The following is a 13,941-nucleotide window of genomic DNA, read 5'->3' as shown; positions in this document are numbered from 1 at the left end:
TCACCTGCCTTGACTCACATATGATCTGAAGGGCCGTCCCAATCCTAACCCATAGAGTTCAATAGGATGTCAGTCCACCTTGTGCAGCTGTTACAGCTTCAACTTTTCTGGGAACGCTGTCCACAAGTTGAGGGTGTTTGTAGAAATTTTGGACCATTCTTCCAAAAGGGCATTAATGAGGTCACACACTGAAGGCCTGGCTCTCAGTCTCCGCTCTAATTCATCCCAAAGGTATTCAGGTCAGGACTCTGTGCAGGCCAGTCCAGTTCATCCACACCAGACTCTGTCCTCCATGTCTTTGTGGACCTCGCTTTCTGCACAGTCATGTTGGAAGAGGAAGGGTCCGCTCCAAACTCTTCCCACAAGGTTGGGAGCATGGAATTGTCCAAAATGTTTTGGTATCCTGGAGCATTCAGCGCTCCGTTCACTGGAACTAAGGGGCCTGAAAACCAAGCCCACACCATGATTCTTCCTCCACTAAATTTCACACTCGGCACAATGCAGTCCTAAATGTAATGTTGTCCTGCAACTTCCAAACCCAGACTCGTCCATGAGATTGCCAGATGGAAAAGCGTGATTCATCCCTCCAGAGGAGGCGTCTCCACTGCTTTAGAGTCCAGTGGCGGCGTGCTTTACTCTACGGCATCCAACGCTTTGAATTGCACTTGGTGATGTGTGGCTTGGCTGCAGCTGCTCGGCCATGGAAACCCATTCCATGAATCTCTCTGCGTGCTTAACTTGGACTAATCTGAAGGTCACATGACTGTAGCAGTTGACCGTGCAGAAAGTCTGGGACCTCTTTCCACTATGAACTTCAGCATCATGCTGACCCCTCTCCATCAGCTTACGTGGTTTATCACTTCATGGCTGAGATGCTGTTGTTGCCACACTTCCATTTTGCTCTGATCGAGCTGACAGTTGACTGTGGAACATTTGGGAGGACATTTTACCACTGGATTTGTTGCACAGGGGGCGTCCCATGACAGTTCCAGGCTGGAAGTCACTGAGCTCCTGAGAGCAGCTCATTCTTTCACAAATGTTTGTAAAAACAGTCTGCGTGCCTGAAAGCTTGATTTTAGGCCGAGTGATTAGGACACCTGATTCTGATCATTAGGATGGGTGAGCCAATACTTTTGGTAATTCAGAGTGTATCAGCTGCTCCTGTTAGGATGCAGAACCCCGTGTCAGGGTGTCAGACATCACCTGCACGTTTCCTCTGTCTTACATGTAAAATGACTGGAACCGTGTCCTTCCCCCCCCCCCAGCTTTTTAAGAAACCCCATCCTCCCAAACGGGTGCGCAGCAAAGCCAACGGTGATGCTGCAGGTGTTCCTCCAAACTTCAACAGTGACAAGATTTTCTTCCACCACCTGGACAATCTCAGACCTTCTCTGGCACCAGTCAAAGGTAAATCTGGCCGCATTCCTACATGCAGTGACGTGCAAAGGAACCACACTCTGTTGTTTGTAGTAGCTTGGTCAAAATGTAATCTTCCACCATTTTGCATCAGTTGGCATTCGTTTAAAATTTATAGCTACCACCTTACCCAGAAAAAACAATCAGGGGGGCAGTGGAGCCTGTTTTTGCTGTGAACTACTTCCTGCTTTATTAAATTGGCAAATAGATTTACATGGAAATAGTTTAGCAACTCCTGAAAGCTGCTGTTTTTGTTTCTTCAGAGATACAGTGAGAAAAACTGTGAACTGGGACAATCTTTGTTTTTACACATGCAGAAGTCTTCTCCTATGTATCCTATGAGGAAATACTCTGCAGCAGCTGCTATATTTGGGTGGATGTAGCTCACGCCTCTGCCAGTCTGTTGCTCAGAGGTCAAAAGCCGAGGACACACAGCCTGTGCCTCTCTGGGCGAGACACTAAACTTTTAAAAAAATCTGTAATTAAGGTTTTTAGATAATTTTACCCAAAAATTCCCCTAAATAGTGTTCAATAATAACTTCCAGATGATCTCTTAGGATGTTTTATCACAGTTAGGCTGAATCAGATTTGTTCCCTACTCCTACAATTATTCCTCCAAGTGAAGAGTTAATGAAATGACGTCTTCAAATCCGGACGTTACTATCGCTCCATGACGTCACAGTCGCCGGTCATCTACATTAGCGCATAGCTGCCAGCGCTCAGAAAAGATATAACATCACTATTATAACTTTAAAATCTCATGCAAAAAACAAAAGTCATTACTTACATTTATTTAAATGTGAACATCTGTGCTTAAGAGCAACACCCACATGAAGAAATGCGTTTCTCCTCGCCCTACCCTACCAATGGAGGGATACCTAGCCCTGAGTCACTACGGCTCCTCCTTAACCCTTGTGCTATCTTAGATTACCCCACCCTTTCATTGACGTGTTCTTTCTACCATGACAAAGGTGGATAAAGGTGGAAAGATTTCATATAATCCATGGACACCAGTGAAGATCACAAATCATTGAAGAAAAAAGGTTCAGCGCACTGTCTAGTGGGTCTAGATGACCCAACTCCCAATGTTAAAGTGCCTAGGATAGCACAAGGGTTACAAAATTACTTTCGGACACCACTACAGCTCCTAATGCCTCAACAATTGGAGCAGTAGGGAGGAGCCAGAGGGGTAGAGAATGAATTCAAATTCAGCCTTAGAAGTTACCGAAATTCTACGTTGAGCATCATCCCAGAAAAAGCACAACAAAATAAACCACTTTAGGTGGTGGGAGATCATTGCTGCAAAGTCATCCTCACAATCCAGCAAACCACCTCCAGAGGCTTTACAACATAAAAGTAAGATGTCCAACTCTGAAAGTGGTTTTCAATGTTCTTGTAGCATTTTTCTGATGATGGAGGACTTACCGGAAATTAAATAAATTTAAGATTAAAATTGTGATTCTGAGTATTCCTTTATTCAAAACTGTACGGCTGGATGGTTCCCATATTGCTCGTCATTTTAGTCTCACCGCTAATGTTAGTTTGGGGGTGTGATGGGCTGTAAGCTAGCGGGAGAGCACAAACAGAGGGTATGTCCAAATTCCACCCTAACCCCTACATAGTGCACTATATAGTGCGTTCTCCATTTTGTAGTGCTGTCTGAATCTACAATTCCAAAATCAAGGGCCCTGGAAATTTCCTAGAAGTCTCTGCGAAAAACATGCATCGATGCTCACTAGATTGACGAATAAAGACCACAATGCATTGCGTCGGAACATTTTTTACTAAAAAAATGTATTTAAATGCATTTCTTTTGATAAACCATCAACGTTGTTTTCTTCAGAAGACAGTGGACTCATGAATAATCGTTGCAAAACGCTCATTTTAATTAGATTTTAACTTTGTGAAATCGATGACGTCATACATCCGCCGTTAAAAGTGAGCGTGGGGTCCGGATTGTTTTTAAAATTCACGTCACTACATAGTGCTGCACCTTATAGGTTTGTAGTAGTTTGGGGTTTGGATGGGAATTCGGACACAACCAGAGAGCGCTTGGTTATGGGTGATGGGAAGTGGAGAAACAGAGAGTAACTCCTGCCGCTCTGCAGAAACTATGTCCTAGAAAATGACACAGGTTTTTTGCTTTTGGGCTTAAAACGGCATAATTATAGTTAAAAAAAAACTACTGGGAACGATTAAAACATAGATCAAAAGATGATGGGAGTGCGTCTTTAAAAGTCTTTGAAGGTCCAGAGTACACTGAACATTTCTGCCTGCCTTTTTTTCTGTCCTGCAGAGCTGAAGGAGCCTGTGGGACAGATAGTTTGTACCGATAAAGGCATCCTTGCTGTTGAACAAAACAAAGTTCTGGTTCCGCCCGCCTGGACCAAGACCTTCGCCTGGGGCTACGCTGATCTCAGCTGTCGTCTAGCTAATTATGAGTCTGACAAGGTGAGTGGAAGAGTTTCCCTAAGCACCCGGTGTTTTCTGGCGCTTCTGCCTTTTGTGGGGGAACTTGTCAGCTATTTTCAGAAATCTTTAGAGCTCCTTCAGTATAAATGAGTCACAGAGAGCTTTCAGAAGGAACAGAACTTCTCCTGTGAAGGTCACCTTGAAACTGTCGATGAGAACATTTAACGGCATGGTTGCCCCCTGCTGGTGCTGGAGCAGAAATGCACCATTCGCGTTGTCTTGGACCAGTCCAGGGCATGGATGGAGTTGGATGTAGTTCTAGTGTTGGGTGGTTTGGCGTACCTCAAAAAACCATTCCCCCACTCTATAAATAAAAGCACTCGGAATACCCCCAATGTGACTGAAAGTGATGGAAAAGAGCAGATTTTCTATGGAAGAACACGTGAATCATCAACGCACATTCTAACCTTACATCAACCCGCTTTCTTTTCAATTTTGTTGTCACACAACAAAGTCCAGAACAAAAATCAAGTCACGGTGACATCATGACAGTGTAGTACAGGGGTCGGGAACCTATGGCTCGCGAGCCATATATGGCTCTTTTGATGGTAACATGTGGCTCGCAGACAAATCTTTAATTATACTTTTTTCTTTCTTTCATTAGACCAGTCCTTCTCAGGCGCAATGCGATGCCAGAGGCGCGCAGTAGCGGTGCTTAGAGAGAAAAATCTGCGCCAGCGCTATCAGTTTACTATTATCTATTATTTCACAGAGTTTGTACCACCCGGAAACTTGTGAATTGCCGTGCCAAAAACAGCGCGCTCCCGTCTCTGAGAAAGAGCGCGCAGATGCGGGGACGGGATGTGTGAGGGAGAAAGCAGAGGGTGGGGCTGAGGTGTTGTGGGGACAGGCAGCAGGTGAATCGCGCAGGGATTGTAAAAATACGTACGTAAAACCCGCTGCCCGTCACGTCACTCACTACAACGTGTGAGTGTGTGTGTTTGGCTCCGTATCTGCATGTGATCAGTCTGTCTCACATCTACAGAACATTCAGACCTACGATCACGTTTAAAGTCTCAACGCCTGCATGAAGCAGAAACTCACCACGGATCAACCAGACTAGACCATCAGCAAAACTACCACGAGAAATACTCATCATTTATCAGCAACAGCATAACGATGTTTTTAAAAAGAATCCACAGACTTATTGTACTTTAAAAATGTTGAAATTATATCAAATGCACACATTCACTTGTATATTTAGTTTCTAAACATATTGTTGCGGACTGAGTTTAACTTGGCTGTTGGGCCACGTTAAAAGTTCTGGAGTTCATTGATCGCATCAAGCAGAGATCTGATTGGCCCTCGGTTGTGTCGCTCAGCCTTTTGATAGGGAGTTTGGACCAATGGGGTTCAGCTATGGGAGGGCTAAAGCGGGAGCAGGGGAATATAAAGTTGGGAGACGCGCTCTCGTCTCGGCGGGAGAGATTGAGGAGTTGCTGAATTAATTGTACGGCGTTTGTTGCGGTCTGCAGTAACCAGAATAAAGAACCTTGAGAGAGGTTAAGTCTCCGTGCCTCAGTGTGGGGAAGGGACACTACATTATTGTATGGCTCTTTGGAAATTACATTTAAAAATATGTGGCGTTTATGGCTCTCTTGGCCAAAAAGGTTCCCGACCCCTGGTGTAGTATCATCATCCCCCAACTGTCACTTTATGAAGAACAATTGAAAAGGTCCGTAAAAGTGGCTGGAAGGCTCCGTTGGCCGGGAACTGGGTTGTTTCCCAGGGGCCCCAATGACCTTTAGTCAGCGTTGGTCCTTAGACAAGACCCTTCACGCTACTGCCTAACTATGTATCCACAAGGGGGCCCAAGTCTGGGTCTCCCTGTGCTGGTCCCCAGCCCGGATAAAATACAGGGTTGTGTTAGGAAGGGCATCCGGCGTAGGAATCTCAGCCAAACCGCCTGTGTGAATCAGTATAGCTGATCTGCTTTGGCGACCCCTGACGAGACACTCCACAAGGTGAACAACAACATTGAAAATGCCTGCCGAAGTTAGAGGAGTCCGTCTGTCCGCTCTTCACGCGCTGCCGTCCCGTTTCAGGCGCTGGTGGTGTATGAGTGTCTGTCAGAGTGGGGGCAGATCCTCTGTGCCATATGTCCCAACCCCAAGCTCATCCTCACCGGAGGAACCAGCACCGCCATCTGTGTGTGGGAGACCGGGACGTCCAAGGAGAGGGCCAAGTCTCTGACGCTCAAGCAGGTGAGTCCTCAGATTTACCCTGAAACCTTCAAAGGAGGAGGAAGAGGAGGAGCACTTCTGTGAATCTGTCGAAGGTCCACAGAATCCAAGGAGCTGACTTCATCTATTTCCTGCTTTTCAGGCATTACTCGGTCACACAGACGCTGTGACGTGTCTAACGGCCTCATCGGCGTACCACATAGTGGTCAGCGGCTCCCGGGATCGAACCTGCATCATCTGGGACCTGAACAAACTTTCCTTCGTCACGCAGCTCCGGGGCCACCGCGCCCCCATCTCTGCTCTGTGCATCAATGAGCTGACGGTGGGTTTGAGTCCCGTCCCTTTAGCGCAGAGGGATGCTGGCGAGTAAACCTAAATGGGGGTGTGGCGGTTGCAGGGGGACATCGTGTCGTGTGCCGGCACCTACATCCATGTGTGGAGCATCAACGGCAGCCCCATCTCCAGCGCCAACACCTTCACGGGCCGCAGCCAGCAGATCCTGTGCTGCTGCGTGTCCGAGATGAACGAGTGGGACACGCAGAACGTGATCGTGACCGGACACTCGGACGGCGTCGTCCGGGTAACCACACGCTCCGGAAACCTTTCAAAACGTTTTTCTAAACGAACACAGACAGCAAGCTGAAAGGTCATTTCCGTTCTGTAGTTTTGGAGGATGGAGTTCCTGCAGGTGCCGGAAACTCCCGCTCCAGAACCCGTAGAGCCCGATGTGCCTGACTGCTGCGCTGATGAGAAGATCGGTGAGTCCGGCAGACGCTGGTTGCTCAAAGCACCGACTGAAGCATCCGCACAGGGCGGGGCTCATCGCGGTTTGTCTTTGATCTTCAGAAGGTGGCGAGAACCACAACGCCGCCGACGACGACAGCAGTGAGTCTGATGGAGATGAGCCCAGTTTGAGTCAAGAGTCCAGACCTCCACGCGACCCCTCCACCGGTGGGGGGAGCCAGCCGGGCAGCGCCGTCCACCGACCCAGAGGTACGCAGCTCTGCTCCAGGAGTTCCTGTTGATGCTCATGTGGCGTATGGAACAAATGCCATTTTTCTCCCACTGCATTCTTTCATCTGCTCCCGATTCACTAGGATTTGAATAAAGAAATACTCAGAAATGAAATTTTGAGCCAAATCATCATCATATCATGAGTTAAATGCCACAAGAACATGGTAAAACACCAAAAAACCTATATTCATCAGAGTGGGTCTTTAAAGGGGCAACGCTATTTTCTTTCATGTCCGACCTCGGTTGATTTTATATTTTAGAACAAAACTGTCAGAGCAACCTTGATTCTAATGTCAGCATCTCTGCTCCAACACACATCAGGTCAGTCCGGCCGAGCGGGGGCGTCCTGGTCCATGGACAGCGGTTCTGACGACTCTCACCGCTGGTCTGACACCCTCAGTATCGACGAGAAAGACGGCTTTGTGTTCGTCAACTACTCTGAGGGCCAAACCAAAGGCCCCCACCCTCATCTGGCCCCTCAGGGCCAGAGCTCAGGGCCCCACTCTCTTCACCCCTCCTCCGTGGAAGCTCGGACCTACAACCAGCTGAGAGCAGGTGTGTGTCCGGGCACGCCTCACCGGCTCCTCCAGCGTTTCATTCAGGGTCATAAACTGCTACTTTGCTAACGGCTATATGTGTGTGTGTGTGTGCGCACGCGTGTGTGGGCGCGCTCGCAGGCTACAGATGGGAGCGCCAGCTGGTCTTCCGCAGCAAACTCACCATGCACACAGCGTTTGACCGGAAAGACAACGCCCACCCCGCTGAGATCAGCTCCCTCGCCATCTCCAAGTATGGCACCAACACCACACACACACACACACACTCACAAACGCCTTCATTTACACAACAGTGTGTGCATTTTTTATCACAAACCTGTCTCCCAAACCTTAAGACTAGATAGGGCCAAACAAAACAAAAAAAACCTGATCGGGACGTCCCTACTGAAGACCGGTTCATAATGAGGTCAACGTGTCTTATTGCGTTTTAGTAATTGTCTGCATGATTGGCCGTTTTTGGTGATGAAGGTGAGGAAAAATGCAAGTTCCTCCGATGCCAAGTTTCAACAGTGTTGGTCTATGACATCATGACGAGAGGCGTGGCCAAACGCAGCCATCAGCTTCGTCAAAAACTCAGACCTCCTGAGCAGATCTTGTTTTCAGCACTCGCCACATGTTCAGAGTTCTGTGGGAATCAATGGCACCGAACCACAAGGTTAATCTTTTAATACCGAAAACGGCGCCTAAACATCAAACGTTTTTTTTTTACGAACTGAAACTCTTCAACCATTTACACGATCGATTTGGAAATTTGTCACATTTGCATGCTGAACACGTCGCCTTCCTTCCAGGTTCTTCATAAATCCATTGTTCAAACGCTTGGAAAGTGACAGATTTGTTTCTTTTTTCTTGTCTTTATATTTATTCACAATTATTGCAATGGCCGACCCACAACTGAAGGCTGATGTGTTGACACAACTTTGCGCCTCCTGTTTGGGGTTACGGGAGAAAAAAATGGCGTCCGCTTTTTAAGACGTTTGCTTCCTGCAGAGTCTGATCAAGTTTAAGGATGGAAGAAAACAGACTCGGACCGAGCTGCTGCGCTCCGGTTCTGCTCACCCAACCGGTAGCACCACATATTGCAGTTGCACATATGACCACTGGGGGCTGGTTTTAGCAGGGAGCAATTTCCTTCTGACTCCCATGTTAAAAAGCTCAACTTATAGCTATAAAAGTCAATAAGACGTTTTCAAAATCTTTTGTTTGGAGGGAATATCCACTGTTTTAATTGGAAATAAGGGCAGGCATTTTTTTTTGGTCCCGTCCGATTCTTCATCATTGATGATTTTTGATTGGCAGGTGGGTGGACCCATAGGTGACCAAATTCTCATCCTGAGTGCACAGTTCAGAGCGTTGCTGAAGGCGGCCTTCCCACCTCAGCTTGTTTCCACCAATCGGTCCTACAGGTGACGTCAGCTTATTAGACCAGGGTGTTCCCAACCGCCATGTCTGAGGTGACGAAGCTCAGGCGAACATGAACGCATCAGGAAGCCACGTTTGTTTAGCAGCAATAGAACGGATGATACCGGCGCAGCAGGTAACACGGATTCTGAAAGTGGGCTACTTACTTCCTGTTCTGAGAGGGAATCTCTCCCACGCCTTCAGGCTTCCATCCTCATCATCCTCGCTAACACACGTCTGAATCCCAGTTACAATGAGTTGTGTGATGGTCACAGCACAGCAGGCAGTGCCACCGTTTCCTGTGTTTTGGTGGAAGAAGTTCTGATCGGACATTAAAAGACGACCTCCTGCTCTCTCAGGGACCACAGTAAGATCCTGGTGGGCGACGGGCGCGGCCGAGTCTTCAGCTGGTCCGTCAGCGAGCAGCCCGGCCGCTCGGCGGCCGACCACTGGGTGAAGGACGAGCTGGTGGACAGCTGCTCCGCCTGCACGGTCCGCTTCTCCCTGACGGAGCGACGCCACCACTGCAGGAACTGCGGGCAGCTCTTCTGTCAGAGGTCAGCTGAGGGCACAGCCCCGCCCAAACGGAGCTGCATGTGAATGAGAGATCTGTCTGTGGGTGTGGGTGCGCATCAGAACCCGAGCTTTGGACCTGAGATGATTGTGTACTGTGTACTGCTGTCAGGATTTACACACAACAATGTAATCCCAAGTGAAGATACTTAGGAATATTACACGCAGCAAGTAGATAAGTACTTCCTAAGAACTTACGGCAAAGTGAACCTTAAAGAAAAAACAAAAACCAATCAAGAATAAAGACATAAAGAGAGTTTAACCCACGGCCTCACTGACAGCAGGGATGACAGTGGGATGACCCTAATGATACCCGCCCCTCTCCGTGTTCTCATCCCAAACGTTAGACCCCAACCGCCCGGGCTGCAGACAGGTACCGGTCCGCGGGTCACTTGGTACCGCAGAAAAAGGAAAACTTAACTTGCACTGTCTCCGTTTTATTTTTTGATCATGAGGGAAGTTTTATTTTGGAAAATTACCGGATTTTGTGAACCCCGTTCGTCTATGATTCTCTCTTGACAAATGCCAAGACCATCGCCTCGTATGGTCATGTGTCTGAAATACATTTTATACCTTCTTAAAGTAGCCGCTCAGACTGCTAAAGGAAAAGCGTAAAGCTAACAAATTAGTAAAAGTTTAATAGTGCAGAAAAGAGCCAAAGAGAAATAGAGAATGAGCCTTGGACTTCAAAATAAAATAAATCCTGATTTAAGTGTTTCACTAGCTCCGCACAGCAATTTACTCTCTAATGTTATAAAAAAGACGCTGCTAATAAAGCTGCATTCACTCTGGATTTATGTTTTCATCATCATTATATGTAGAAAATAACAGTTTTATGACACCTTTTATTTATTTTGTAGAATTTTTCTGTCACATCGTCAAGGTCGAAAGCTGGCGTCCAGTTGTTAGTCTCCACCTTGCTGGTTAAAGGAACGTCTACATTTTAAAAGTTCCTAAACAAAATCTAGAGTACGAAGAAAGTTTAAACTAGCTGCAAATGTTTCGAGTTAATAACATTTCTGATTTCTGAAAAATTGTGAAAGAGATATTTAAGAATTTTCGTACAGCATAGCTAAATAAGGCAGGCATCTCTTTAGAAAATACTCCTCTGGGTTACAATCAAGATTGAAAGATATATATATATATATTATATATATATATATATATTATAAATCAGAAACAGAAAACTACACAACTTTGTTTCCTTGAATCTCCATCTGCTGTGAAACATCTACAGACATTTTCAGACTGTCTTTAGGGGCATTTTATTTTGAAAAATAGATTTTCCAGAAGCTTAGAAAAAATAAATCGCCAACTGTGGCCTCGTACAGATTGGTCCATGAAAATATTGTCCATGGCCTAAAAGAGTTGGGGGACCACTGCGTTGGACCGCCTCACACAGGGTTTTAACCCCCCCCTCCCCATTGTATTTCCCTGCAGGTGCAGCCGCTACCAGTCTGAGATCAGGAGGCTGAAGATCTCGTCTCCTGTTCGCGTGTGTCAGAACTGCTACTACAACCTCCAGCATGAGCGGAGCGTCGACGACGGCGGCGGCAGAAATTGAGCTCCGCCTCCACCCGGACCCCCAAGCGGCGTCCCCCCACTACATGCACCCCACCCCCCCGCACCTCCCATGTATACGCAGGCACGCTTGACAGACTGTTGATGAGCGTCTACGGCAAACGGATGAGGAGATATGAACTCTTAAAGTGAGAAACCATCATGGCGACAGCCGCTTTCACCCCCCCTCCCCCCACCCTGCTCCTCTAGTCACTGATACTGTGGAGAAATGAGAAGAACTTGTTCATACTGTAAATATGTGCCATGACCCACAAACAGAGCAAGCGTGAAGGAGAATAGACACCCCCCATCACCTCCTGACTAACCCAGAGGAAGAGGAGGAGCCAGATGAATGTCAGTCTTCATCATTAGCTTATGCAAGAACCCCCTTTTTTATTATTTCTGTAAAATTGTTTTTTATCAGAGCCGTTCAGTATTTTTTAAAGGCGACGTCATCAGAGAATTCTGCCTCATTTTTGATCCGAGATCCTTCTGATGATGTTTCCCAAACATATCGATTCTTTTGGGGGTTTTGGTTTTCCATTCATGTCCAGGTTTTCTCTGGAAACCATGTCCAGATATTGTCAACATGGCCCTGTTGAAGCCCCGCCCCCCAATGTTTCTGTGCGCGGCCTCTGCAGCATCCAGCAGGCGTTTGTGTCCCCGGCTTTATCACCAACGCCGTCACTTCAACCGTTGGCGATTGAACGCTGACTGGCTGCGGCGTCTGACCACACGCCAAGTCCTGATCCCGCAGCGCCGGCGGCTGAAAGCAGCTTTTGTTCGGCTGACGGGCGCTGCAGCACGTGAAGCCGCGCACGTTTTTTCCTGTTCTGGGAACTGATGACGGTCGGACGGCGTGACAAGAGCCGGTCGGAATGTGGGGCAGCGATTCATCCAACGTCCCCCTCAGAAAACAGGCCTTTGACGCCTACGGGGGCCCTGAAGTTCAAATCCCACAACACAAAAGCGTTTTAAAGATCACAACGACAATTTTAAAGAATTAAAAAGACTACTTTACATTTTAAAAATCTAAACAAAATAAAAACCGTTTGGGAAAACAGAAGTAACTTCCAATCGCTGACTGGATGACGGCGTTTGTCCATCGTTTCAGCCTAAAGTTGTGTGGGATGATGGGATGCCGGATACGCTCAGCACTAATCACAAATCTTTTATTAGTATGCAGACGTTGAACAAACTCAAACGTAATCATCCAATCAGTTGTTTGTCATAGTTCCACCCGTTTCATTTTTTACCATTTCATTTTGATTTCTGAAAATGTATTTTTGGAATCGTCTTTGGGTTTCTGGGATTTTGTGTCGATTCTTAAAATGTAATGTTTCATCATTTGTTTTGTTGCTTTAATGGGATCCTTAATATGTTTTTGCGTTTATTTGCTGGTGTGATTTGGACTTCAGGGCCACCGTAAGACATCCTTCCTCTTCTCCCTCACACCTACAACCCCCCCCCCCCCCTCTTCTGTCCATCTCAAAAAAGTAAACTTTACCCCCCCCCCCCCCCCCATGTCCTTCTGCATTTCTGTACTGTAACTGAACGTGCAATCATCCATCCCTAGGGAGGGGGTTGGGCCCCCTTTAATGGAATTTTCTTGTACAGAGGTTTAAGTTGTGGTGTGTAGAGGGGAGGGGGGGGGGTCCAACTGTACAGAGTATTTATGCAAATATGACGGCTTTTAGATTTTTTTTTTCATGATTTCAGCAAGTGGAGTTACTTGTTGCATGTTTATTAACACAGCTGACTTTCTGTATCAGTGCATTGTACAGGCTCTCTACACACTCAGTTTCTGCTGCTTTCGTTTCCTCCTCGGTAGGGGTGGGGGGGCTGCTGGGTGACCAGCGACAAGCCCCCCCCCCGGGCTCAGACTGGACTTTTATACCCTGAGTGGGGGGGGGGGGGGGGGGGAGAGAGAAATTCTGGAAGCTTCTGGTGGTCTCGTATTAGACTGCATTACTACGATATCTGGTGTGCAATCTGTGATAGCTGAATGTTCCTGTATATTTGTGTTCACTTCGTCCCACAAGAGAAAAAGCCTGTAGAGTCCCCCCCCCCCTCGTTATAAAAAGAATGATGCAATAGATCTGGTACTTATTATTTTTCATTTCAATAAATAATTGCCGTTTATCACCAAAGGTTTGTCCCTGTTCACTTTCACAGCATCAGTCTCCTTTGAGCTTTCCATTCCTAATCATGATAGTCCCGCCACCTGTAACAGATGGAATTTAAACCAAAATGTGTGGATTTTTTTACAGACTTCTGTCACTTTAATACATTACTCTTATTTAAAAAAAATGTTTAATTATAAGACCTAAACTTGAAAGGAGAAGTCTTTCTTCTCCAATCAGTGCGAAGCTTCGCTCTCAGAAAGGCTCGTTTGAATAAAAGGGTTGTGCGCATGCGCGGGAGCCTGGCCGTCCTTCCTGCTGCAGCTGGTCAGACCAGCACCAACCGAATGGAAAGAAAGGGAGAGAGAGAGAGGCAGAAAGTTCGAGCAGAGTTCTAAAGTTCTGTAGATGATTACCCTCAGACCGGAAGTTAAGCGGCTCCAAAATAAAATATGCTGCGGTATTTTTCACTGAAGGTGTGGAACTCAGACTACGGAAAACACATTTCCAGCGGGGGTGAATGGCTGTTTGCTTTAACCTTTGGAGTCTGTAAAAATATGCAACATTGTACAGAAGTTGCAAGGAAATCAAACCAGAGGCAGATTTTTCTGTGGTATTTTGATTTTTTTAGACAATCTGTTT

The 13,941-nt window shown here is 46.8% G+C and overlaps 1 protein-coding gene across 12 annotated transcripts in view; it reads left to right on the top strand.

The window, feature by feature from the left end:
* Positions 1–13,326, top strand: part of wdfy3 (WD repeat and FYVE domain containing 3) — a 101,761-nt gene extending 88,435 nt beyond the window's left edge. For all 12 annotated transcript variants that reach the window (XM_023958796.2, XM_078952475.1, XM_078952474.1 and 9 more), the window contains 11 exons: positions 1,266–1,407; positions 3,713–3,867; positions 5,934–6,092; positions 6,214–6,393; positions 6,469–6,651; positions 6,736–6,829; positions 6,918–7,064; positions 7,407–7,640; positions 7,763–7,874; positions 9,403–9,600; positions 11,057–13,326. In XM_023958796.2, the coding sequence (XP_023814564.1) occupies positions 1,266–1,407; positions 3,713–3,867; positions 5,934–6,092; positions 6,214–6,393; positions 6,469–6,651; positions 6,736–6,829; positions 6,918–7,064; positions 7,407–7,640; positions 7,763–7,874; positions 9,403–9,600; positions 11,057–11,180 (1,728 nt within the window). In that variant the 3' untranslated portion in view covers positions 11,181–13,326. The remainder of the gene's footprint in view (positions 1–1,265; positions 1,408–3,712; positions 3,868–5,933; positions 6,093–6,213; positions 6,394–6,468; positions 6,652–6,735; positions 6,830–6,917; positions 7,065–7,406; positions 7,641–7,762; positions 7,875–9,402; positions 9,601–11,056) is intronic.
* The last annotated feature ends 615 nt before the right edge of the window (positions 13,327–13,941 follow it).

Source organism: Oryzias latipes, chromosome 9 (genome assembly GCF_053564925.1).
Source record: "Oryzias latipes strain Hd-rR chromosome 9, Olatipes_Hd-rR_3.1".
NCBI lineage: Eukaryota > Metazoa > Chordata > Actinopteri > Beloniformes > Adrianichthyidae > Oryzias > Oryzias latipes.
Note: the sequence above shows the minus strand (reverse complement) of the source record. Positions and strands in the feature narration are given on the sequence as shown.